This window comes from Alligator mississippiensis, chromosome 3 (genome assembly GCF_030867095.1).
Source record: "Alligator mississippiensis isolate rAllMis1 chromosome 3, rAllMis1, whole genome shotgun sequence".
Classification (NCBI taxonomy): domain Eukaryota; kingdom Metazoa; phylum Chordata; order Crocodylia; family Alligatoridae; genus Alligator; species Alligator mississippiensis.
The window spans coordinates 194,358,956-194,383,841 of NC_081826.1; the positions used below are offsets into that span (position 1 = coordinate 194,358,956).

At 41.8% G+C, this 24,886-nt stretch overlaps 1 protein-coding gene across 4 annotated transcripts; it reads right to left on the reverse strand.

Moving 5' to 3' along the window:
* Positions 1-778: 778 nt before the first annotated feature.
* KLF9 (KLF transcription factor 9) lies at positions 779-21,206 on the reverse strand. Of its 4 annotated transcripts, XR_001373618.3 has the most exons (4): positions 20,014-20,102; positions 13,159-13,332; positions 10,825-11,407; positions 8,977-9,556 (listed from the first exon to the last, which is right to left on the reverse strand). XR_001373618.3 is itself a non-coding variant. In XM_006265196.4 (2 exons), exons 1-2 carry the CDS (start codon positions 20,507-20,509, stop codon positions 4,077-4,079), a joined length of 726 nt encoding a protein of 241 aa, XP_006265258.1. In that variant the 5' UTR covers positions 20,510-21,206; the 3' UTR covers positions 779-4,076. The 4 variants fall into 4 exon arrangements, 1 of the variants encoding a protein (XP_006265258.1); XR_002087259.2 differs by having other exon boundaries at positions 10,825-13,332; XR_002087260.2 differs by lacking the exon at positions 13,159-13,332 and having other exon boundaries at positions 20,014-20,098.
* Between the last annotated feature and the right edge of the window lie 3,680 nt (positions 21,207-24,886).

Consider the following 24,886-nt stretch of genomic DNA (forward strand, 5'->3'; position numbering starts at 1 on the left):
GGGATTAGTGAGGGACACCAGTAGGGCTGTGGGTGGCATTTTATTTTAACCATGGGTTTTGGGATTTTTATCGGAGAATTTGCAATTTTTTATCAGAGAAATTGTGATTTTTTTTTTTTTTTTTTTTTTTATCATGGAAAACCAGGATCTCTGCTTATGAGGAGAGACTGAAGGAACTGGTCTTATTTAGTTTGCAGAAGAAAAGAGTGAGGGGGGATTTAATTGCAGCATTCAAGTACCTGAAGTGTGGTTCCAAAGATGATGGAGTTGGACTGTTCTCAGTGGTGGCAGATGACAGAACAAGGAGCAATGGTCTCAAGTTGCAGCAAGGGAAGTTCAGGTTAGATATTAGGAAAAACTCTCACGTGGAAGGTAATAAAACACTGGAGCAGGTTACCGAGAGAGGTTGTGGAGTCTCCATCCTTGGAGGTTTTTAAGGCCCGGCTGGACAAAGCCTTGCCTGGGATGATCTAGTTGGAGATGGTCCTGCTTTGAGCAGGAGGTTGGACTAAATGACCTCCTGAAGTCCCTTCCAAACCTCATTTTCTATAATTCTATGATTTTTCAGGACTGACCAGGGCTTGGGCTACACACATAATTTCAGTAAGTTGTATATGGTTAATTAGCAAAGTCAATTTTGAAAATCTGAAATCATGTATTTGAAGAATAGAGTATCCGGACCTTTTCTCAACACATTGTCATGAGAGTATTTGTTTTTAATCATTCAAATTGCTTTCTGCAGTCACACTCTTGACTTAAATCATTCTCAACAAGAAGATTCATTTTTAGTTTTTTTTATTTGGACAATTTATATACATATGTACAAAAACACCTAGACCTACTTGTTTGTACAATTTCATGTGATTTACAAAACAGGACGGCAAAATAACTTATAAAGGATACGAATACTGTACAAAAATAAAACTGATTAAACTGTTGTAAAGGTTGGTATTATACAGTGTTACAGATCATTAATCTGTAAAACAGCATTTTGAACTGTGTGTCCAGTCTGGTGCATACTGGACTAAGTCCATCTGCAAACTGAAAACAGACCTGTAATGCAAGTCATGAAAAATTGTTCACAAAAGAAGTATATTGTATAGCTATACCTTTTTAAAGCCATGGCTTCTCTATGCAATAGTGAAGGGCTTTTGTAACTGAGAAGAGCTGTCCTAACTTCAGTCTATAGTATTTCCAATAGTATGACAAGTACATATATTAGAGAACCTGATTTTTCTTTCTTTTCCACCACCTGCCACCGTCTCTTCCAAAAATTCAGTTTAGGATACAAATGACTATCCTGTAGTTTGCTTTACACATTAAATCAAATATTTATTTCTACTAAAAAACAATCTTTATTTATGTTTTCATTAGTGATTAATGAACCATGTCCCGTTGGACCATACCAAGATACGGTATATACTAACACAAATTCAAATGTTTGTTCCTGTTTGGAAATTCTTATAAACTTGATTTTATTGCAAGTAACATAGACACGAGTTTATACTTTCCATCATCATATATGGGAGAATACACTACTTTTTATAGAACTTGAAAAACAAATGTTTGGGGGTAGAAATGTATGTTCTGCCCCAAATATTCAGGTTTGCATGACTAACCTTGGACAGCCACATCTGTACTTAGGTTTCTACTGGTAATTTAGAGGTCATTTTTGTTGGGTTTTTTTTTCATTTTAAACAAGATTCTTATCAGCTGCAGCTCCCAATATAGTAAATGGGAGGGAAGGGTGTTTAGCATTTCATAAGATCAGACCTTTAATTTGTTTAAATCCTGCACTTTTCCCACAAAATAGTTAATCTGCAACAGTATAGTTAGTCTGCAGGACTGACTCTAGGCTTTGTATTAACGCTTTCAGTACAGAAGCTGAGATGGGTGTAAAATATTGAGTCACTTGGTTACATGTAGTCCTGACCTCACTTAACAGGGCAGCATTAACAGTACTGGTAAATATTTTTATACTAGGTCAGTAGAACTCATTGGGCTATCTATTTTATTAGGAAGAACAAATGTCCTTACAGCTTATTTTGGACACCAGAAATTAATGTTTGGTATTTAAAATAAATGTTTCAAAAGCTGAAACGGAGGTAGAAAGTGTGCTTGGTTTCCTGATGTTTTCACTGAAGAAAACTCATCCCTTTTTATTCCACAGACTGCTCAATATCCCTAATGCCTTAAAAGCAGTTCTCTTCACATGGATGGAATTTATAATGAACTACACAGGTAAAAACACTATTTGCGAACCGATTTCTAATGCTGAAAGCATATATAATTTTAGAAGAAAATACTCTATTCTCTGAGTTGATTTTTGTTTGTTTCTAGGAAGCAAGCTTTTTATCAGGTAAAACAATAAGAAGATACTATAATTGCAAGTGTACTAACAAGATTTTTATGTACAAAAGTTTACAAGAGGGTCCAAATTCATCCTCAGTGTAAGCACCATTAACTTCAGTGTGATTACTCCATTGTTGAACTTGGCCCTGAGTGCCTAAAGTAGGGCTGCACCTCCCCTTCCTCTGCTTGAAGAAGGGTCAAAAACAAAGTTGAAAAGAATGTTTCTTGAAAGAAAAGTGTGTAAACATAATACTCCACCATCTGAATAGATAGGGAGGGAAAAATCCATTATAACCACCTTAGAGTTCATTCTTTTAACATAAGCAAAGAAATTCTTAGATAATGCATATGACTTTATGTTTTCCTTCTAAGTTGTTTCTACTCTTACAGAGTAAACCAGCCTTTAAATGAATGCAATATTGCCATTATAGTTAAATGTGTCAGGTATGACACACTGGTATAATACAACGTTCATAGCAGTGAAGTGTATGTCATACGAATATTATGACATGTCTTCCAATTATCTCATATTTTCCCCCTATGCTTTATACAACAGCTATGAGAAGATATAGGAGCCTCTGTAAAGTGCTCTTGAAAATTATTTTAGCTGTTTCCATTAGCAGAGTGCTGTTACGGAAAGGTCTAGTCTCTCCGTAAGCACATACGTTTCCCATTGGATTTTACAGGAGTTAGGCAAATGTATGAAGAGAATAAATCTTTAAGGCAAATGTATGAAAAAGAAGAAAAAAACCTGTTAAAAAAGCAGCATTTTGAAGATGGTAGCTGCTGTTATGCATCCGTTCAAACAAAACACAGCAGAGTAAAGCACTGTTAGTGGCATTTATATAGTACAGTACGGTATATATTCTCAAATGAAATTACGAGAGGTGTGTTTCTATTCTCATTCCCCTGCCATGTTATTTAGGCTGACTTATATTTTTTTTTCCTGGCAACTGAATAATCGAGCTAAGTACTCATATTGTCAGAAAAAGTCTTGAGTATTTTTGTGTGTTCCATTTTGGGTTTTTTTTTGTTTGTTTTGTTTTTTTGCTTTAAGTATCAGCTTAAGTTATAGACATTTTTATTGGAAAAAGTGCAGCTAATATTCAAAAGTATAGTTCATACAAAGAAAAATTAAAAAGACCCAGTTACTTAATGGTCTTCTTTAGTATAAATTCAACTAATTTTTGTATATCAATCAGATATTATTAGTAACAGATGTAATGTTTTTTTCTTAACAGTCTTTAAATGATGGATCATTCTGAGATAGAAGTAAACCCACTTCTAAAATGTGCTATGGAGTTTTGTTGAGAATTATTTAAGTGACTTGGAAAGTGGTTTTACTAAACAAATTTTAAATACAAGCAGCATACATTGTTCAACAAAACATGTTTGACACAGCAATCACAAAGACCTTGGAGTCACTACTGTGGTATCACAGGTCAAACCACCCAGTCAGACATATATACACCAGTGTTGATTCTTTAAATTACAAAATAAAGTTGTTATCTGACCCCCATCCCTGCCCCCACCCTCACTTAGCAATTCACTCCTTTAAGACTGTTGTTACCAGCACAGGGGGACAAAAAATTTATTCTGAATGTTAGCTACATGTGCTTTAAAAATGCAAGTAGGGAACATTAACTGTACAGTGGCAGACTTGTGCTGTTCGGTTACGTCTTTGCCAGTGTTGTTTCCCCTCCCCCCCCAGTGTAGTCCGTTATTCAAAATGAGGTGGTAACTGATCTTTTTGATCTCTTGATCATGCTTGGATGAAACTCAGTGTGGCGACGGGCATGCTTCGTCAGGTGATCGCTCCTCATGAACCGCTTCTCGCAGAGTGGGCATCTGAACTGTTTCTCGCCTGTGTGGGTTCTGTAGTGTCGAGTCAGCTCATCTGAACGAGAGAACTTTTTAAGGCAATCAGGCCATGTACAAGGGAATGGGCGTTCACCTGCAGGAGGGGAACGAGAAGAAAAGTTAAGGGCGAAAAATTCAGTTAAAAAAACATCTGAGCAGAACAATACCAAACAATATTAGAGTATGATAAATAATAAAATGTTGAATAACAGTCAAGGCAGCATCAGGACACCTGAAAAGAGAAACTATGCCCACAGTGCTGCTGATAACAGACTCTAGTGCTTCATGAGGTTTCACTGTCACCTACACCTGAAACCAAATGAACCATATGTGGCCTAGCTTCACAAAACTTGCAGCCTCATGCATTCCTGGCATTCCATATGTTTGTGATGTGATTCTGCCTTAACATTGTCGAAGTCATCATTAAGGTCTGGGTGGGGGGATGCCAATTAGGACACTTTTTATATTTACTATTCATCTGGACAGTTTCCATGAGGGTGTAAGCTTTTGATCTTTCATGTGACAGATTGGTTTGTGTGAATTTGTATTTTCAAATGTTGAACTGCATAATTTTTTAAACAACATCAGTACTTTTTGGGGAAGGGGACATGGGGAGGGGATGGTATACGAATAGTTTTCTAGGACATCTATTTCACTAAAAGTGATCCGTAGCTGTGAGAACATACCCTCCAAAGGACCCATTATCTAACAGGAAAAAACAAAGACTCTCAGTTTTCTGACCAGCTAATTGGGGGTCAATGAAAACAAATGTCCCAGGCAGAGAATTACTTTTTCTTTACCAACAGACCTCTCAATGCAGATGTGTGCTGCCTAGGATGAGGAGCAGAATCTGTCACCTTAAACAAAAGTGAATTGCTGAACACTCTTAAAAATGAAGGTTTTAAGAATGAACAATAGTTGTTGTAAGCGTCCTTATGTACCCAGCATCCCTAAACATAATCTGTGAATGGTCTAAAATACAAGTCACAAATGTTCTGCACTACCCAGTACTTCAGAGCCTGGACCACTGACTGTCCATTGGAGGGAGTAGTAATTGAAAACTGGCAAGCAGACTTCTAGTCATACCATTATGTACTAGTACATTCTGAGGCCTTAATTTTCTTTCTGATGGGAATATAAATGGAGATTTTTGACAGCTATTTATAGTCTACCTCAAAATATAAAATAATCTTCCCATGCATTTTTTCATCTTGGAACAATCGGGAAGAAATTCAAGAACTGCAGTAATTCTTGATGCTGTGAATTTGGCACAGCATTCAATCTTATCTCACATTTGTAAATTACTAAAGAAAGTAGCTTGCAATAAAAATGTTGGGAAGTAGTCCCATGGAAGTGGTAGAGAGAGAAGGGGTAAGACTAGAGTTTTGTAAAGAATGTTTAGAAATGCAGGAAAAGGAAGAGTATAATACCAGGGCCCAAATAAGATGTTGAGGGAGAGGATGATTGGGTAGTATCAAAAGCATGAGCAATGTCAGGAAGAAAGATGGTGGAATGTAGGCAGTCTGAGATTTAGTCAGGACATTGCAGCTTGAAGACCTTGGATCAGGGGTCAGCAACATTTGTGGGCAGAGTGCTAAAAACAGCCACAACCTTGATTTGTAAGATGTTCGTGTGCCAGGGATAAAAAGTGAAGAAACTGCAAGGGGCCCGATCCTTGTTGTGGCAGTAACGCCCTGGCCTCTTCCCTGCTGTCTGCTCTGAGGCGCATGGGCCAAGCAAAATGCCTTCACATGCCATGCTCTGGCACACATGCTAGGGATTGCCAGCCCCTGCCTTAGACCTTAGTTAAGAGCTTACTCTGGTGGGTGAAGTATTGTTGCTTACAATATATCTCATGATGGTTTAGATTCTAATTAGCTATGTGGTGTATCTTGATAGGAGGATTTTTTGCCTTGAGAAGGGAATGTACTACCGGGGGAATGTTTCTCCCCAAATGAAAAGGATGTGGTATGAATTTAGATTAGACTCTGCAAATATTGTTAAAAGCAGGACTCTTCTGCTTTCTATGACATGGCTTCAGAGTTATCTCCTCATCCTTACTGAGATTTAGAATCATCTTAGGAAACCCACTGGCCTTTGGTCATGAAGGATGACGGTAGTAGAAAAATACTAAGTCGCCCTTGAACAGTAATGGAGAGGAGAAAAGAGAAATTCCTTTGCATTAAGTCCAATCTTTGGATCTTTAGTTTTGCAAAGTTCTTTGGTACGGTTGAAAGTCATTTTGAATAGTTATTGTCTTTGAAGAAGCTAATTCAAATTGTATTTGTTTACTGGACCAATAGAATTATTGAGTGTGCTTCCCTATAAGGAGCAAATAGTGAAGTAGTAATATTAACACCCTCTTTTGGCTTTAATTTTACCCTGAATCCATACACAGCACTTTAGCTGAGCGTTTCACTTGCATGGCCTTTTTTTTACTACCTTTCTCACAGTTTGTCATAGCTTCTTGAAGCAGTGGCTTATGGGAAAAGCTGCCTGGGACCCCCCAGGGGGAATTGTGGAAGAACAGGTCAAAATTCCTTCACTCCCAAAGCAGCTCAGTGATGACTAAAGCATGAACTTAAAATGGAAATAAGGAGGAATTGTCCAAGCTCATTCTTGGCTCAGGCAGAACATTTTCTACTGGAACGCCTGAAAAGTAATCACTAAGGGTCTCAAGCAGCCCAGAAGAGGCAAGTTGATGGTATCCCTGAAATAGCAGCAAGCCAGAGAAATAAGACCATTGGTAAGATTTGGGACTCACCACTTTCCTCTTGCGTAACCATTTCCTGTACTACTTCAATAAAAATGTTGCTCAGAAAAGTACTGTTTTGGGGTCAGGGTCACAGACTGAAGGAATCAAGCTGTTCTCAAGGCTCAGGATAAGGAGCAGTTACTGTAGAGTTTTTGAATATAAAAAGGGGATTTTCTTTGCCTCTGTGGAAACTAATCCAACTCTGTAGTCATCACAGATTAGAGCTACTGTTCATCTGCTCTGTTCCTCTGCTGGCTAGAAACTTGATGCTGGTGTAGCTTTTGGTGTGGTGAAAGTAAGGCAATGCAGAGTGTTGGTGGGGCATGTGGTTAAGGTGGCAGATTTGCCAGACATCAGTACAGGATATGAACAGTTTTGTGCGTCCTGAAGTATGAAGCACTATTGATGGAACCTAGCTGTATTTTATCTACCCTGACCCCTCTCCCCAGTCTAGGAATACACTGACAGAAAAGTTTAACTCCTTGGTGATGTAAGCCTTAATGGATTGTCAAGGATGCTTTCTAAATGTGTACATAAGTTAGCCAGGCATAGTGCCTAATATAAGGAAATAGTCAAACTCTAAGCTTTTCAAGGCCGCATGTAGACAAAATGAGGGGCATGTGTGCACAACACTTTAAAGTGGGTTAAATGCTTTTGCACCACTTTAATGGTGTCAGTGGTTGCATGTGTCGGCTGTGTATTGCACTGTGATTCCAGCCGCTGTAGCAAATTTGGCAGCATAATGTGCCTTAAATGACTTTGGGTGCAGGAAACTAAAACTCCTCCAAGGAGTTTGTTTGCTGCCCCTACAGCTGCAGAGCAAAGCACCGGGCTCTGTGCAGGTCAGGGGCTGTGCAGGAAGCCCATGCAGGAAGCCCATGCAGGCAGCCTGGAAGCAGCCTGGGAAGGCAGACTCTGCCCAAGAAAAAAGAAGCGGCAAGCCTGATCTTTATTTATAATTTCCCCCCTGCTCTGGAGCCTGCCTGCCTGCCTGAGCTGAGCGGGGGCCTGCTGCTTCCCTCTGTGGTTGTGGTGCCTCCCAGGACCACCTGAGCCAGGTGCCTGTGGGTGGGTGCCACCTGGGGAGGCCTGCCGCTGCCATAGGGGGAGGCACCAAGCCCCCCCCCCCATAGCCCAGGGACCGCTCAGCTTGCTGGCCGCTCACCTTCCCCTCCCCGTTGCCGGAGAGGCCAGGTAGTTCGGGTGTGTGCACGACATGGGGGTTTAAAGGGCCCTAAATTGAAGCAGTGTTTTTAAAAACCCACTGCTTCAATTTAGGGCCCTGTTTCATCTATACACGGCTCAAAAGAAGGCAGAAAGTGTGTGTGCGCATGGGCAGGGGCAAAACTCTTCTCCAGGCCCTCAGTGATTCTTTTGTAAGCCTGCAAATTCACTGTTATCCCTGGTTTATGGGGTTATAACTGATAACACAAACCTTGAGAGAGAGCGATTTAAAATGGTTGATTTGACAGATGCAGAATGTGGTAGTGTGTAGTGTGTGTATTTAGGAGGCTTTGTAAAGTGAGGTGGAAGAACCTGCTGACATGCAGTGATTGTGCAATCAGCAAAGATGGACAATGCCTGTTGCATTTTGTCCAGCATTTACTGAAACTACAGGTAGGTGTTTAAGAGCCCACAGACTGAGGAAGTTGAGACAGGCATTAGTATATGTTTATGCAAGGAGATGGCCAGTGCCACCTGAAGCTGAATTGGGTGTTAACCCTGCCTTCACCTGGTCTATGCTATATTTATTAGATTTGTTCTGATATCTAGTCCAAGACAGAGAGAAGAGGTGATAAATAATGTTGTTCCTTGAGGCAGGCAGAATTAAGTGCTGACAATTATTGTTATTAAATATTGTCTTTTAGTGGTGGGTTTGCATCATGTGGCAGGATGCACTTCTTAAATTACTTATTGGTTTGATTTTTTTTTTAAAGCTGGGTAAGCAAGAGCATGATGTACTGGAGTGGTGATGCACTGTGTGTAGATTAAAGTATAGATAAATGAGATAAATGATGCAAATCAACTTTATTTAAAAGCATACACAAGCCAGCTGACATAAGTAAGAAGGAGAAAAATAACAAATTGCACAGAAAGTATGTTTGCAGTTATAAAGTTCACATCTAGAAAATACTGGTTCTTTGTTCTGTTTGCTGCCAGGGATGCAACAAGGAATGTCATGAAAGTACTGGGGAGAGAGGGAACAGGCATGAGGCAGTCTAGTACATGCTGGCTGTGGTTCTGAGCATCATAGGAAGTGGCATATGCCTTTGCCTTTGCATCTATTCTCTGGAATCAAAAGTCCTCTTGCTTCAGCAGTCTCATTTTGTTATCATGCCGTATACATTCCATCATTGATTCTCTGTTCTCCTGCCTAAATTAGTCTCATCTTTCCCAAAACGACCAGCTTTTTCTTCCTTGAATCTAAAAATTGTATAAAAGCGCCTTTGCATGCCCATCTGCTAGTCATTTTCTATTTCCTTCCAATGAGATGATCAAGTATTTAGCCAGTTGTGATTCCTGTTGCTATTCTCCTGCTCTGTGATGTGCCAGCATTTCCATGTGGTAGTCCTGCTGCTGCAGCAGTTTCTGAAATGAACAATAAGAACGTTGTTAATAAACTTATTAATGGTACAGATAATCCTCAGTATTCCAAAGAATGCAATGAAAAAATACTCCTTTCTAGTCACTTTCTCATTTCGGAGTCTCACTGGAAAGAGATGGTATGTACTACTAATATTCAAGATGGTAAGAGCATAAACCAATACTTTTTCCCCCAATTTAAAATCAATTATTTAGGGTTGAGGGAGGGAGGGAGGCAGAGGGAAGATTTAGGAGCTGAATCTCAGTTGGCTCAAAAGAGATTACTCAGTCCAGACAAAAAGCTGGTAGTGAATCTTTAGACTAAGGATTCCAGAAGAGAAAAAAATGATACCACTGGTTTCAACAGGTTGAGAGCAAAGCTACTAATCTTGCACTTGAGTTATTCTCATAGTAGATAAGTAAGCAGGCTCTAGGATGGGAGAGCTATAGTGACCTTCTCTGGGGATATGTGGAAAATATCTTTTAATTTAATTGCTAAGACTAGGTGAGTGCTGAATTTTATAAAAGACTTCTGGGGATCACTTGGAGAAGAGAGGAAAAAGTTAAGATAAATTATCTTTGCTAGAGCTCTCAGTAAAATTTGTTGGCTGGTAGCACTGGAGATGGACAAGGTGATGTTTTAACAGCCTTACTACTAGTTAATTCAAAGTAGTTTGCTTTCAAGTAGTGTTTATGCATTAAAGAGAATGATAGAATTAAGTATATTTGCAACTATATGAGTTGGATACCTAGCTAGATGCTCTTGCTGGACAAATGGGCCAATGGATAATGTCACATACCTGGTGGAATCAGGCTGACTATGATGTAATTCATTTCATTAATATTTTCCTGCTCTGACATTTAGTATGTTTCAAGATTTGACTTGTCAACAAGATTTGATGCTTTTCTCGTTAACCTTCATTTTGAGTCTGACCGTGCAACCTGGCTAAGTTAGATACTGTGCATCCCATGCCTGAGGCATCTGTCCTTATTTGAGACACCTGTTGTAGCCAGACATGGAGAACTAATGTCCTGACCTCTCCATCTGTTCCATAACAGAGGTATCTAAACTGGGGGAGGAAGGGAAGGTGGGCCCAGGAAGATGCCCATTATGCTGTGGTGCAGAACCAAGGGGGGGGGCGGCTTCTGTTATTCTTTGAGACTGTAAGCACCCACAAGAATGAAGCAGTATTTATAAAGCACCAGACACATCTTCCCGTGTTCATATCATGCCAAATCAACCCAACTGGTACACATAATAAAAAACAACATACCTTATATACCCCTTGGTCTCCCAGCCCACTTGAATCTGTCTGGCTACCGGAGCTGGAGCTGCCCTTGTCCAAGAGGTCATGAGATCCTGGTAAGGTCTTGAGGACCCTGCTTGTCCTGGCCCACATCCCTTGCCTTGGACTGGACCATGATGAACATTTCCTCCTTTCTTGATCCAGTATTCAGCCTGGTGCTGTCTGTGCCTCCAAAATACCTCAGGCTCTGTAGATGGATGAGTGCCAAGATATGGTCCAGTTCATTGCAGGAAAAGAAATAGGGCTGGTTTTCCTCTTTACCCTTAATGACTGCTGTTATTGTATGCTTTCATACACATGCCCATTGGCCTCTTCTCCCACTGCTGTTTTCCCACCCCAAATAAATTTTCTCCTGGTCACTGCATGTGGACTTCGAATCAGAATCCAAGGTGTTCAGAGTTAACGTTCAGTTGCAGCTGAACTCTCACAGGCATCTAGACATTTACCTCTGGGTAGCTGACAGGATGCCTGCAAAATAGTTCTTTTCCTTCTGAGGTATGTTGTAAATTGTCTTGTTAAAATCCATGCAGTGATCTCAAACCTCCAGACACTGGCAAAAAATAGTACACAATAAAATTTAAGGTGAGGGTGGTGCTATTTTGGTAGGTAAGGGGCTTTTGGAAAACTTGAACCTGGGCTAGCAAAGGATGGGAATTAAGCCAGAGCATCTAAGCAGCAAGGGTTGATCTGTAGAACATCAGTGAGCAAATCATTTACACAAATGGGATTATTACACCAATAGTTGGAGTGCCACAAATGGATTTATATGCCTAAAATGGAAGTTTGGCACCCATGTCCATTATTTAGGCATTTCTAAGATTGTCAACACCTCAGTTCAGCTTCTGCCTAACCTTCAGGTGCCTAAGATACAAAACCAGTTAAGTCCTGACATTGTTAAGCTGCATAGAGCCCAAGAACATACCTACATTCCAGTTAGAGACTTAGTTACAGACTTCGTTCTAAGACCTTATCTTTCTTGCCCAACAGCCTTAACTGATAGTCTTCCTTACTGGATTGGACCTCCACACAATACAAAACATCTGTTTTTGGAGAGGTGTATCAAGTTTTATAGTCAATAGCCCCCTGGTGAACTGCTGAGAGATCTGAGAAACCTTTCCAGATCTCTCTTCCTGATTTGGAGCAGGGACCTGCCACTCGTATAGAAGACAAATGCCCTAGCCTCCAGCCTTTAAGAAATCTGGGGTAAGTTTTTTTTTCACTGTCCAGTTGACGCTGTTCCACTTCATACAAATAATTAAATATTCATTGAACCAGAGAGAGAGAGTGACTGTACAGCCTGATGGTTCGGATGCTCACTGAGGATGGAGGAGAGTTAGGTCTGTGTTCTTACTCCCATTAATAATTAATTATTTCTACAAAGTAGAACAGTTTCAGCAGAATGAGACACTTGTCCAGAATGGTGTAATGGTTAATACGCTCTCCTGCAGCCTGAGACACTTGGGTTCAAGTGCCTTCTTCTGATCCTGCAAAACTCAAAAAACAGGTTTCCTACCTCCAAGTTGACTGACCTAACCCCTGTGCTATGAGATATGATGTGACTGGGGAGGTTTTTCTCTTTGGGGGAGAGAGAACTGACTTGGCCTATGCACCAAACTTAAAGACAGGTTTTCTAACCTAATAGAGTCATGTAAACAAAAATGCAGCTAGCTCTGCTTTTGAAGCAATGTGTAGTTCATATTGTGGTGTGTTCCTCTGTGTACCCATTGATGTATTTTAGATGCATAGTGTATGTTAGGAATATTAAATGGTGGTTAGCTGCCAAACTGCTCAAATAGATCCCTGGCCAAAGCTACAACACATGTAAGTACCATACTTGGTACTTGTTGCCTCTATATTCTGTGTACGCATTATTTTCCTGTTAATTCATTAGTAGATTATTCATCCAAAGTATATGAAGACAATCTCTGACTCTGTCTATATTTTCCTGTCTCAGGTATTTATATAAGTTTGGCAGCTCTGCCAGTGTATGAATGCAAGTATGGTGCAGTACAGCAATGTAGTTTACTGAATGTAAATGTATGTATCCACGGTGATCCTAATGATTAGGAGTGAGAGAGACAAACTGACAAAGGCAGGTTAGGAAGAAATATACCAATTGTTCCCCAAACCACAGCACAACATGATATAGCATAGTTACTCATTAGAATCAGAGTTCCAATATATCCATTACTGGTAGGAAGTAGGAGTGAAAGGATAAATTAAAGCTGTTTGAATGATACCATACTCCCCACTACTGGCTTTCTGTCATCTTCCATACCAAATTAAAGTTATTTAGTTTACCTGCTACTTGTCTGATATTTTCCGTCTTCATCCCTTCTTCTTATACCACTAGACTAGTTATCCTCATGTTATCCTTCATTCCTTTCTCTGTGCCTTCTTATTTGCTTCACCTTGAATCTTCTGGTCTGCCTTGCTTAGGTACTTTTTTCCATCAAGTCTCTATAAATTTTTAAGCTTTTTAAAAAAAAAAAAAAAAAAGCAACCCATATTTACCTGAATCCAAGATGACTTCAAATTTAAGATGACTGCCCCCAAATAATTACATTCTATACATATAAAATTGATACAACTTGTTATAATTTTCTATGTTGTGGCTTTGACTCTAAGCCTGGGTTGAGGCTGGAGCCCCAGCAGCATTCTGCCTCTCAGTGCCTCACCCTCAAATCCAAGACAAGGGGCTTTTTTCTTCCATGTTGAATGGAGGAAAAAGACCTTGTTTTGGTTTTGAATAAATACAGTACAGCTTGTTGTTTTAGAGAAATCTGAGTGTAAATTACATGTCCTATTTTCATAATATATACTGTATTTACCCGAGGCAGGCTGTACAATATCCCCCATACTCCCCCCTGAGTCATACACACAGGTCACCCCTGTTCCCTCACCACCAGTCTGCAATATCCCGTGTTTCTCCCAGTTGCGAACTCGAGGCAGGTGGTGGCTCAGCTCTGGTTTCAGCCCCAAGCCTGGACCAAAACCTGAGCTGACTCACCACTTGCTGCAGACCGGTACTCAAATTGAAGGCAAAGTTTTTATTTCTCAATGCTCTTTTTGCGGGGGGGAGGGAAAGGGAACCTCATGTTGTATTCAAGTAAACATAATACATGCATCCATGTATCTATTAAGAAAATAGTTTGTTATATCCTTCCCTTACCTTAAGACAGAGTTTATAGATTCATAGATTCATAGATATTAGGGCTGGAAGGGACCTCAGAAGATCATCGAGTCCAGCCCCCTGCTCGAAGGGCAGGAAGTCAGCTGGGGTCATAGGATCCCAGCAAGATAAGCATCCAGTTTGCTCTTGAAGGTGTTCAATGTAGGCGCTTGAACCACCTCCGGTGGCAGGCTGTTCCAGACCTTGGGGGCTTGGACAGTAAAGAAATTCTTCCTTATGTCCAGCCTGAAACGGTCTTGTAGTAGTTTATGACCATTTGACCTAGCCGTCATCCCTTGGGGCGCTCTGGTGAACAAACGTTCCCCCAGATACTGGTGGTCACCCCTGATAAACTTATAGGTGGCCATCAGGTCACCCCTGAGCCTGCGCTTTTCCAGGCTAAAGAGCCCCAGGGCTCTCAGCCTGTCATCGTAGGGTCTGCTTCCCTAACCTCTGATCATGCGCGTGGCTCTTCTCTGGACTCTCTCAGTCTCAGTCTGGACTCTCTACAGTTGTTAGACTGTAGGCTGCTTTGGGTAGGCCCATGTTTAATTTTTTTTTTTAAACAAAGTGCCCAGCACACCATAGGCTGTACTGGCAATAATTCATAAAACATAAAATCTTGCCTTTGAATAGTGTCCCAGTTCAAAAACTAAGACTTCAATAAAAGTAAGTACCATATTCCTTTTGAATATAAGATGCCTTTAAATTTAAGATGTCCCACCTTGTATGACACTCAATTGTAAGAAAAAGAAAACTTATCAGACAAAGACATATTTATGGTGCATATAATGCCTTTCACCAAAATTTAACACACAAGCCATTTCTAGGGGGGGAAAAATCATTTTAACAAGTGCATCGTATGTTTCAAGGGAAGACAAGGTTCCTTGGGTGAATTTGATATCTTTTATTAGACCAACCCAAATGGTTGGAGAATAGTTATTAAGCAAGTTTTCGGGTTCAAAAACCCTTCATCAGGCTAAGGAAGCTTCAGCAGTTGGTGTGTGCTCTTCCTGGATGGAATGAAAAGTCCTATGTTTCAAGGAACCTGGCAATAAGTTTCAGGCTGATATTTGAACAGGATTTGTTAGGCAAGATGGTAGCTGTGTTTTAATGTCAGGTTGTTCTTTTCTTCAAATATTTTTACCATTTAAAAAGAGGTTTAAATTTAAAAATGCTACAAGCTTCCAGTCATAGAGAATGAGACTCCATTTAGTATTAAATTCCTACCATACAAACAGTATGAGCTTTCCCCATGTAGCCTAGTCCCTGTGCTTCTGCCAGGTAATGGAAGTAGCTTTGGGTAAGAAGGTAGTTTTGTCTCCATGAGCCCAACCCTGCAAGTTCTACTTTTCACCAAATCACACTTGTGGCAATGGGCCTGTGCGCATTGTGCCTAAGTAAGGCATGTGTGCCTACGTAATAAGTGCGTGATGAAGTTCCATAACTGTTTGCCCCTAGCACCACCTCTCTGTTGAGATCACCACCCCTACATTCAAACACGATGGATGTAGAACCTGGTCTTTTGGAAATTAGCATGAACAAATCAAATGCACAACATATAGGCAACCATATGGTCATCAGGAGAGTTATCTTTAGTCTCTTCAACTGAGGTCAGTTTTGAATTAGTGGTTATAGGGACTAAAAGCTCTAATTCTCCCTTCATCCTTTGTTCTTGTAACTTAATTCCTTTGACTGCTAAAAGATGTCACTGTTTTTAGCTTTGCTCCATTGCAATGCATGTCCAATTCCTTGGCCTTGCTTAGCATGCTTGTACAAAAGATGCTGTTAATAAAATGGCAGAAAATGGGCTTGAGAAAAAAATTATGAAATCATTTTTGATTGATATACTGGGGCAAATATTAAAAATTGAATGGCAGGGAGTAACAATTAATGGACATGCATCTACTTAAACTGAAAACTGTTAAGCAGCAACAAATCAAATTGATGGCCTGGAAAACAAGTTCAGATTAAGAAATGCCAGGTTGATTTTAAGAGTTTCTGGATGTATAGAGATAAGAGAGAAATATATATAGCAGGAAAAATTTGCCTACCCCTGCTCTACAATGTCTAGTCATGCATAACTTTAGTATATCTAATAAAACACTCCAGTGTACTTGTGGAATTGCTCTCTTTTTAAAAAAATTAAGTGTTTTCTTGATAAACTCAACTTTTCAATATACAGCTTATCACTCATCAATATACCTGGATTTTTGTGTTGGTATTTAATCACTTAGAATAGAGGCAGGCAACCTTTTCTAGCTGCAGGCCGGAATGACCCAACCTGAGTCAGAGGCATGCATTAGGAACCAGTTGCTGCTGGTGCCTGCCCCCGTGGCAACATGGGAGACCAAGCACCCCTTCTGCTGCACAACAAAGTACCCCTGCTGCTGAATATTGCTGAAGCTCCACATCCACAGGCCAGATCCAATGGACCTAAAGGCCAAATCTGGCCCATGGGTTGTGGGTTGCCAACCCCTACTTAGAACAACAGTACACTTGTATCAACATTTTGACTTAGACCTACAATAGGGATTAAGGCCATGTCCTCACATGAGTGCCTACTCAACCTTCTTTAAAAGCTGTTAATACTGCTTGTAGGCAGGGATGTGGAATGTACAACATGCTAGTTTGCATGCCAATACCCAGAGCGCTAGTCCATCCAATTTTTAATTTAGAGTAGGATGAATAGTTGAAATTTGGGAACTAACTGGAAATGATACTAAGTAACTTCCCTTGTATTTTGCATACCAGAGTTTTTCAAGGCTGCTGTTACATTTAGCTACTCTGTCTTCCAAATGATCTTCAGAGTTGAAATATCGTCTTACTGCTCTCCAGCCTTTCACAAAGGCTGAAAATGTTTAAAAACAATTCAAAGTGTGTGGTAGTACAGTGAATGTCCTTCCATACATAGATTTCTCTTTCTCAGCTTGTCTGTCTTGATATAATTTGCATGGTGTAGAAGTCGGCAAATCTATGAATCTCCTCCCACAAATTGCATGCACTATTTTATAAATCAAGACTACTATATTCAATCAGCAAAGTACTTTTACTTGGAAGGCAATTGGAAGTTCAGCTAGATGGCTTGACCACCAACCTAAGAAGTTAGAGAATGCCGGTTATTCTTACCTTGCTCGCGTAGGCAGTCATTGACATACCTCAACTAACCTCAGCAGTTGCTACTGAATGAAATAGAACAGTCCTCCGAATCCACCCCACCCCCTTCTGAGCTAAGCATGCTGTGTCAAGAGCCCTGCCAGCATGGAGAGTGGAGGACTGGTAATCAAAGCCAGTTCTCTCTCCATGTGATACAAACAGAACTGCTTGACCAATGGGCAAGCCCGTTCAATGACGCTTTAACTGAGAGATTCATATTTAACTATCTCCTGTCTTAGGAAGGCTGCTTTTATTACATATATATTATAACAGTACTTTGAGGTATGTTTTCCTCCCTTTCCTCCTCTACAACCAGTATAAAAGTTCAGCAAAGTACAAAATCATCTATCAAAAGGATGCCAGGATTTGGAATTAAATAAATAAAGTGCTGCGAAGGGTTTGCTTTTTTTCTCATTTTCTTTTTTTTTTTCTACATTCAAACATGACACCTTAATTCCCAGCATCTTTTAAGCAGCTTCATACCCCAGTATTGTGATCCCTATTACAGTTTAATGCACTAGAACACGTTAAAGAAGGTCTACAGTTGCGATGCTTATCATTTTTAAGCAGGGCCCGGGAAATCTGAATGACTGTAGCAGATACTTTTTGTGGCTAGGTTAACATTTTGCCATGCTACTACATCCTCAGAACCATGTGAGCTACTTTATGGTATTAAGACATCCAGTGTTACAAATGGTTTGTTGTGGGGACCCCCCCCCCCCCCCCCCCGGACAGCATTGGTGGTAACAACTATAACATAAGGTAATAAGGATAGCTGCACAGTGCAGAATTCCCCTGTTGCCATGCCAAGGGGATGCCATGCCATCCTTTAGACTTAACAGCCCTCATTTGGGGTCAAACGTTAGGTTAATAGCAAAATTGTCATGTGATCAAGTAGCTTAGCATGTATGCCCTATCAAACATCCCTGGGACTTAGGTTTCTAAGTCATGTGTCCTCAGAATTATTTTACTGAAGAGCAGTCAGTCTGAATGAAGACAACATTAGCCTCAGTTTGTCATTATGTGAAAAGGGGAGAGAAATGTGAGCACCCATATTCACTAGGCGCTGAACTGAAACCACACATTCATTTTACGTGGGCCACATTTGACACGAAATACTGGTAATTTACTTTTGGTCACTATCAACCTATATGCTGCGTACAAAACATGGAAGCAAAAATGAATGTTTCTGTATCCCATTACCAGTATGTCTTCCTTGACTACCTTTTCATACCTTCCTTTTTCATACGTCATATATTCTGATTCATGTAGGAGTTAAATGTACAGTACACCTGAGGTAACAGACCAAAATGATTATTCAACAGGTGTTATAAAATACCAACAGTAAGCCAGATGGAGTGCACATAGCTTTAAAAAATAAAAATGGGTTGAGCACTAGTCATTATATAATCTTTAACAAAAGCTTTCCTTTTAGACATGTGAATGTATTGCAGCCTTCTTTTATTTTAAAAATGGGCTAAAATCTCTGCTAGTGGCAGCAGACCAAAATTCCACTAATGTCAATGGAAGTGGTGCCTAGTTACAGCAAAGAATTTGGTCTTTTATTCTTCTCATGCTTAATATTGGTGAAAATGGTAAGTGTTTCCTTAAAAACACCTGTCCTCAAAAAATATGCTCACCCCTCCTCCCCTAGAGCCACTGTTGTAATTAGATTGGTTACCATGAAGGTGGCTTTCATGTAACCTAGGACTCGGTGAGCTGCAGCCTTTCATCAGAAAATCTGGTTGTCAGAGGCTCATAAACAGGATAGACGAGTGCATTAGAATATTAACCACCAACAACTTTTGTTCATGCTATAATGGTAAATAAAAGTAGCTTTGACTTGTCAAAGATGGTTACATTTTTAAAAGTGGGATTTGCTCTAAAGCTACCTTTGCCTTCCTTGTCTATTTTTCATACCTCTTATATTCCGATTCATGTAGGAGTTAAGTATATGGGTTTCTTTGTGAAAATTCGTAAAATTCGTCATCAATCCACAACCTCCAAAACTGACCACGCCCTTCATCTCACAGCAAAGCTCCAGAGGACAAGTCCTAACACACTGGATGAATCAAATGCAGCAGCTCTGAAATTTCTGTCTTGGTAGCTAATCATATAACGATTGCATCATCTACTGTATTGTCAAAATACTACGCTGTACTAAGCAGAGTTATTTAAAACCCCTCTGGAGACTCTTGGCCAAATGTATAGCCATCTTGGCAAGCAGAGAAGGTAGCAAGCAAAAGGCTAAACGAAGGCTAATATGCAGTCCCTATGAAACCCTGTTGTATGTGCAGCTTTCATGCAGTTTTTGGTCAATCCTTTCCAGTCTCCTAGAAAAAAATATAGCATCATTTGAACTGAACAGCTCCTCTACTGGACTGATCTTTCTAGTTTTACAGATGCAGGGAAGGGTGGTGGTGGTGGTGGTGAGGGGAGGAGGGGGGTGGTGGGGAATCTCATTGACGCACGGACAAGAAAACACCCGGTGCTCTCTATCCAAAATATACTGTGTCATTTCAGTAACATGCTACTTTGAGATCCTGATGTAGCCTGAAAGCCACTGCACTGGTAGCTAACAACAACAAGAAAGAATAAGCCACAAACATGGAGGATGGGAGGTGAAAAGGTTAGCATGTACAAGATAATCAGTAAGGGTGCAAACCAGGACAATCGACTTCCTGAAAATGCTTTTTTCTATTCCTTGCAGCATTTCAGGGAAGTGGCAACCTGCATGACACAAAAATCACCTTTTCGTTGTCAGTGCTGCCTTGTCACACTGAGTTAACCCCAACAGCCCCCCTCTGTAAGGAGAGACCACAGCTAACCTGTATGCACTCTGTAATGGGCTTTAAGATGGGAGGATTTTCCATAGACTTTGCCACATCCACTGTAGGGACATTTATGTCTTTTTTCAGTGGCTAGTTTCCCCTTTGCAGGCACTCCACTGTGGAGGAGAGAGGTGGGCACGCTGCCAGACTCCTGTCTTTCCACTGGGCTGTGGGAAGGGCTCGACCCAGATTCAGTGGTCACGTCGCTGTCTGATCCCACATCCTCATCTGGACTTTCTACACTGTCACTGCAGACGGAAGGGGTTGGGAGGGGTCTGTATTTGTTCAGGTCCAACAAGCTTTTAGCAATCGTGACCAACGTACAATAATCCTTCCAGGCATCTCTGGGGTCATTCAGTTCCTTGGTCACTTCTTCATTAGGCATTTTCAGCAGCTCTGCATCCTGAGGCTCGTGCTCCTGCCCCGCAGAGCGGTTGGAAATGGAAACCAGGCACTGGGCAGCCACGAAGTCCATGTAGGCAACTGCGGACATGGTGTAGACGAGTAAACACCCAAGAGGAGAAGCAGAATCCGGGCAGGCAAACTTCTGTGTCCTTCCCCCTGTGGGTTTTTTTTTTTTCTTTCTTTTTCCTTTTCTTAAATCAGCAGACTGCTGCCTTGGGGCTGCAGAGGCAGGAGCCGGGGGGTGGGGGAGGATCCGAGCAGGGAGCCGACCTCAGCCACGGAGCTTTATGTAACAATCCATGACTTCCACAGGCAGCCTCCACAACGTAGTACTACACTGGGGGGGGGGGGGGCCCTCTCTGCCGGGGATCCCCAGGAACTCCAGCTTGCACTTCAGCCCTGGTAACAAGCACAGCGAAGGGTTATCGGCAGGCTCTCCCGGGAGGAGTGGCGCTCTCAAGTCATCCGTTTGCAAGGACCGCAACCAGAGCGCCCCGAAGGTGTCGTGGCTCCCCCCGCCCCCCCGGCAATCACCCGCGGAGCGGCGCGGCGCGGCGCGGCGCGGCGGGAGGCTCCCGGCACTGTCACCCGCGGCGCCGGCAGATCAGACAAAGCTCCAGGGCGCAGAGACACTTTTCCCCCCTTGTGCCCGCTGCCGGGTGCGCTCCCCTCGCCCGCCGCTGCTCACTGCTCCGGCATCCTCTTGCTCAGCAGCAATTTCGCAGAAGCCCATCACGTAAGGTTGCAACCCCCCCACCCCCACCCCCAAACTGGTCAGCGGGGAGGGTGATTCAACTCTGTTTACCTTCTCCCCCTTCCAGTCAGAAGAGCTTTTTTTTTTTAGCATGAGAGGTGTGTCTAGAAACCAGGAGCCCGGCCAATCCTCATGTTCCCTCCTAGCGCCTCGTGCTACTCCGGGATCCTCGGGGCTGCGAGTTAAAAGGGCGATGCGAGAGGCAGGAGGGAGTGGGGGGGAAGCAGCAGCAGCGCACGGAGCAAGCCCCAGGAGGGCTGACAGGCTCCGGAGTGGCCTGGCTTGGGCCAAGCCTTGCCCCGCGCTGGTGCTCCCAGGGTGGGGGGCATCCCCGCGCCGGAGGCTTGGTGGCAGGCCTCTCCGCTCGGCAGGTTCCCAACTTGGGTTTCCAGCAGAGATCTGGTTAATTGCCTAGCTGGAAGCCCTACAGTCCCAGCAACCAGCCAGCCAATGGAAAGTAAGTTGGCTGATGTCACTGAGATCAGTTTAGCCAATCCGAAAGAAATTCCAAACAGGGCTCAACACTTGCAAACCTAGAGAGAGATGGAGAGAGCAGCAGAGGAGCGTGCTTTCTATTTCCTCGAGATGTTTAGAGGCACTCTCCGTCCGCGGAGGTCTGGAAGACCCAGCCAGAGAAAGCCGTGGCTGGGATGATCTAGTTGGGCACGGTCCTGCTTTGAGCACTAGATCAGTGTTTCCCAACCAGTGGGATGCATCCCACTGGTGGGACGCAAAGGTTGTGTATGTGGGACTTAAAAGTTTCCATTACTGATTATTATAATACTAACATGCGTGTAAGCGTAAAAATACGCTTCTTGGGAAAAGTGGGGTTTTGTTCTACCATGATGGGACCAGGGCTTTTTGACAAAATGGTTGATGCAAAAGGTTGAGAATCACTGCACTGACTAGATGACCTCCTGAGGTCCCTTCCAACCCTTATTTTCTATGACTCTATGCAGACATAGAGGGTCTTTCTTTCATGCGGCTTTAGGAGCAAGAGCTATCATCAAAGTTTGAATTCCAAATTCCCCAACAAGACCAATGCCCTGCTGGAAAGCGAGTGTAACACCAGGATGTTGCTCTCAAACTTGTATCTGAGGCAGGATGTTATGTGCTCCATGGGTTGGTCAGGGTTTCCACAGTCTCAGCCAGGTGAGGTTTTTAGGTGCCACTTGTACATCAGGTGGTCGCACCAGCCATGTCCAGTGTGTATCCTATTAAGGGTTGTCCACACGCTCCATGGAAGGGTTGAAACCCAGTTGTTGCATTGGTGGCTCAGAAACAAGGTGTTTATTTGGGAACGTGTTATCTGCCCAAGCTTTCCTCCAAGATTGTTCAGTGTTGGGGTATAGCAGGTGCTTGGTTCATGTCCAAAAAGGTTTTTGTGAAATCATGTGACAGGTTGGGAGATCTGGAAGATCTCTGTGGATGGGAAGGTCTGGATTACTATTGAGGGTGGGGGACACTGAGATGAAAGGAGCCACATCCCCAGTTCATTTAGACATCTATAAAATATTAGGCAATTACCCGTCATGAGTGATGGATTTAAAATAATGAAGGAGTGTTTACATGGCTGCCTCCCCCCACTCCCCACCTCCACTCACCCTTCAGGAGCAGCCATGTAAGCACTCCCTGTGCTGCCACTGCCTCCTCCTCCAGCCACAGGTGCGGGGGTTCCCTTCCCCTGCCCACCTTCACCTCCTCCACTGAGCAGCAGGACTTCCCCCTTCTTTTCCCCCCCTCCCTGCCAGCTGTTGGGTGGGTGCCTGTTTCCGCCCCCTGCCCACCTCTTCCTCCTCCCCTCTTGGGGCCGTGCAGCCAATCGCCGCCTGCCCTTTTGGCAGCGTAAGTATGCACAGTTGACCAAAAGCATTATGAACAGACAGACAGACAGACAAAGTCCTTTATTATGTTAGAATGCTGCCTGGAGGGACTTGTTTTCCTTGGTGGTGTTTTTAATTAACCTAAGCCAAAAGTCTGCTGGATTTGGTAATAAAGTTAAAAATCATCCATGACCTGCAAAGACTATCATCGTCATCACCACTTTATTTCACAACCTGCTAGAGTCGGCTCCAGGACTCTAGGGTCTGCAAGAGAAATGATGTGAGCTCTGCCCTAAAGAACTTACAAACCAAATGTTGACATGCCTTAGGGAGCGAGACAAGTTAACGTGATAGGATCTGGAGGAAGGACAAAGGGAAGTTCAATATAGTTACACAGTTACTCAACAAAGGCAGAAACACAGCATGACAGCATGGAGGAAAACTCGTCTTATTTCTGGTAGACTTAGTGATAGGCAGATTTCAGCAATAGGTCTTTAAACTTTTCTAAAACATGGATACTTGCTCACCCTTATGAATGTGAATAGTAGTGCTTTTGGTAAAATTGCCTCAGTGTTCATAGTATCATGCAAACTTCCTTAGGCTTGTAGCATACAATGAGTAGGGAGACAAAGTGGTCTGTTTATATCAAGCACCTAGGATGTTTATAAGGGTGACCATTGTAATTGTGCTTTTATGAGTAAATGGTTGTGTAAATATATTTATCTGTGGATCTTGAAAAAAAAATTGTCCCATCTGTTTAAAAGTCTTACAGAGTACATGCTATAGTTCAAATTTTTGCCACAGGCCTAATACCTAAGCTCAATAAAACATAAATCTACATCTTATATCTGTTTTTTTTCAACAGCTTCTAATTACCTTTAAAACTTAAAGCATATTTAATTAAGGTGAATAAGTGGAATGTACCACATGTAAACAAATGGGTTTTACATTCTCCCTAAAAAGAAACCACACGTCTAGATTAATGCAAAGTTACCTGACAAGCTGCTGTTGTACATATTTTGTTTGTATTTATTGTCATACTTTTGATTCTGGTTTAGCCACATCATACCCCCAGGTATCTCACTAAGTCCTCTAAACTATTTGCTTTGTCTTGAAAATCAGCTATACTGATCTCTTGAACACTGTGTAGGCAAGATCAAAAGAACATTTCTGAATACATCTCCTACAACAGTTTGATTTAAACTCATATCCCATTCTGCTGTGTAAGGGGTTTACAGCTATAATGGTGAGTTTAGGCCCACAGCTTGTTGTGGAGATCCTGACCCATTCAGGTTTGTGGAAGACAGTCCTAAGGTGGTATGCCTTTGGGTAGAATTTATAAGCAATGTGATGTGTGTGTTTTAACAGATAAAGTGTCACCTGGCTGAAATGCAGTCAAGTAACCATTGCCTGACTTTGAGAACCTACTCAATCATTGCCTAATTTCTACCTATCCATGTCTCCATCTTGACTTTTATTTTACTTGTTGCAGTGATTGGGTGTTTTCATGGCATCTGAGCATGTTGTGAAAGTTAACTAAACTGACTTTGAACTCTGGGAGTTTACGAGAAAGTGATTTCCTTAAGAAATACACTGCCCCTATCTCAAATCTTCATTTGTAGTATGTTAGCTTGTATAGTCTTAATTTAAATATCAGAAAAAAAATAGATAGAATGTCTTTGAATTTACCAACCTAAAAATTTATAAAGCCCACTTCTGTGTGTCTTGAAAATCTGTGCCTGTGAAATAGGTGTGTTTCTTCTCCTGCTGCCTTCTATTTTATATCAACAGGAAACTGATGCACAGAGGGCTCGTCTACATATGCACAATTACTGTGCAGTAGTGAAATTACTAAAAATGACTGTGCAGTATGAGCATGTGTCTATAC

Bases quoted from the DNA above. Each gene is read 5' to 3' on its own strand.
- KLF9 (XM_006265196.4), bottom strand. From the start codon at position 20,509: ATGTCCGCAGTTGCCTACATGGACTTCGTGGCTGCCCAGTGCCTGGTT. The intron at 4,307-20,013 runs GTTAGCTGTGGT...CCCCTCCTGCAG, and splicing joins CCATTACAGAGTGCATACAG to GTGAACGCCCATTCCCTTGT.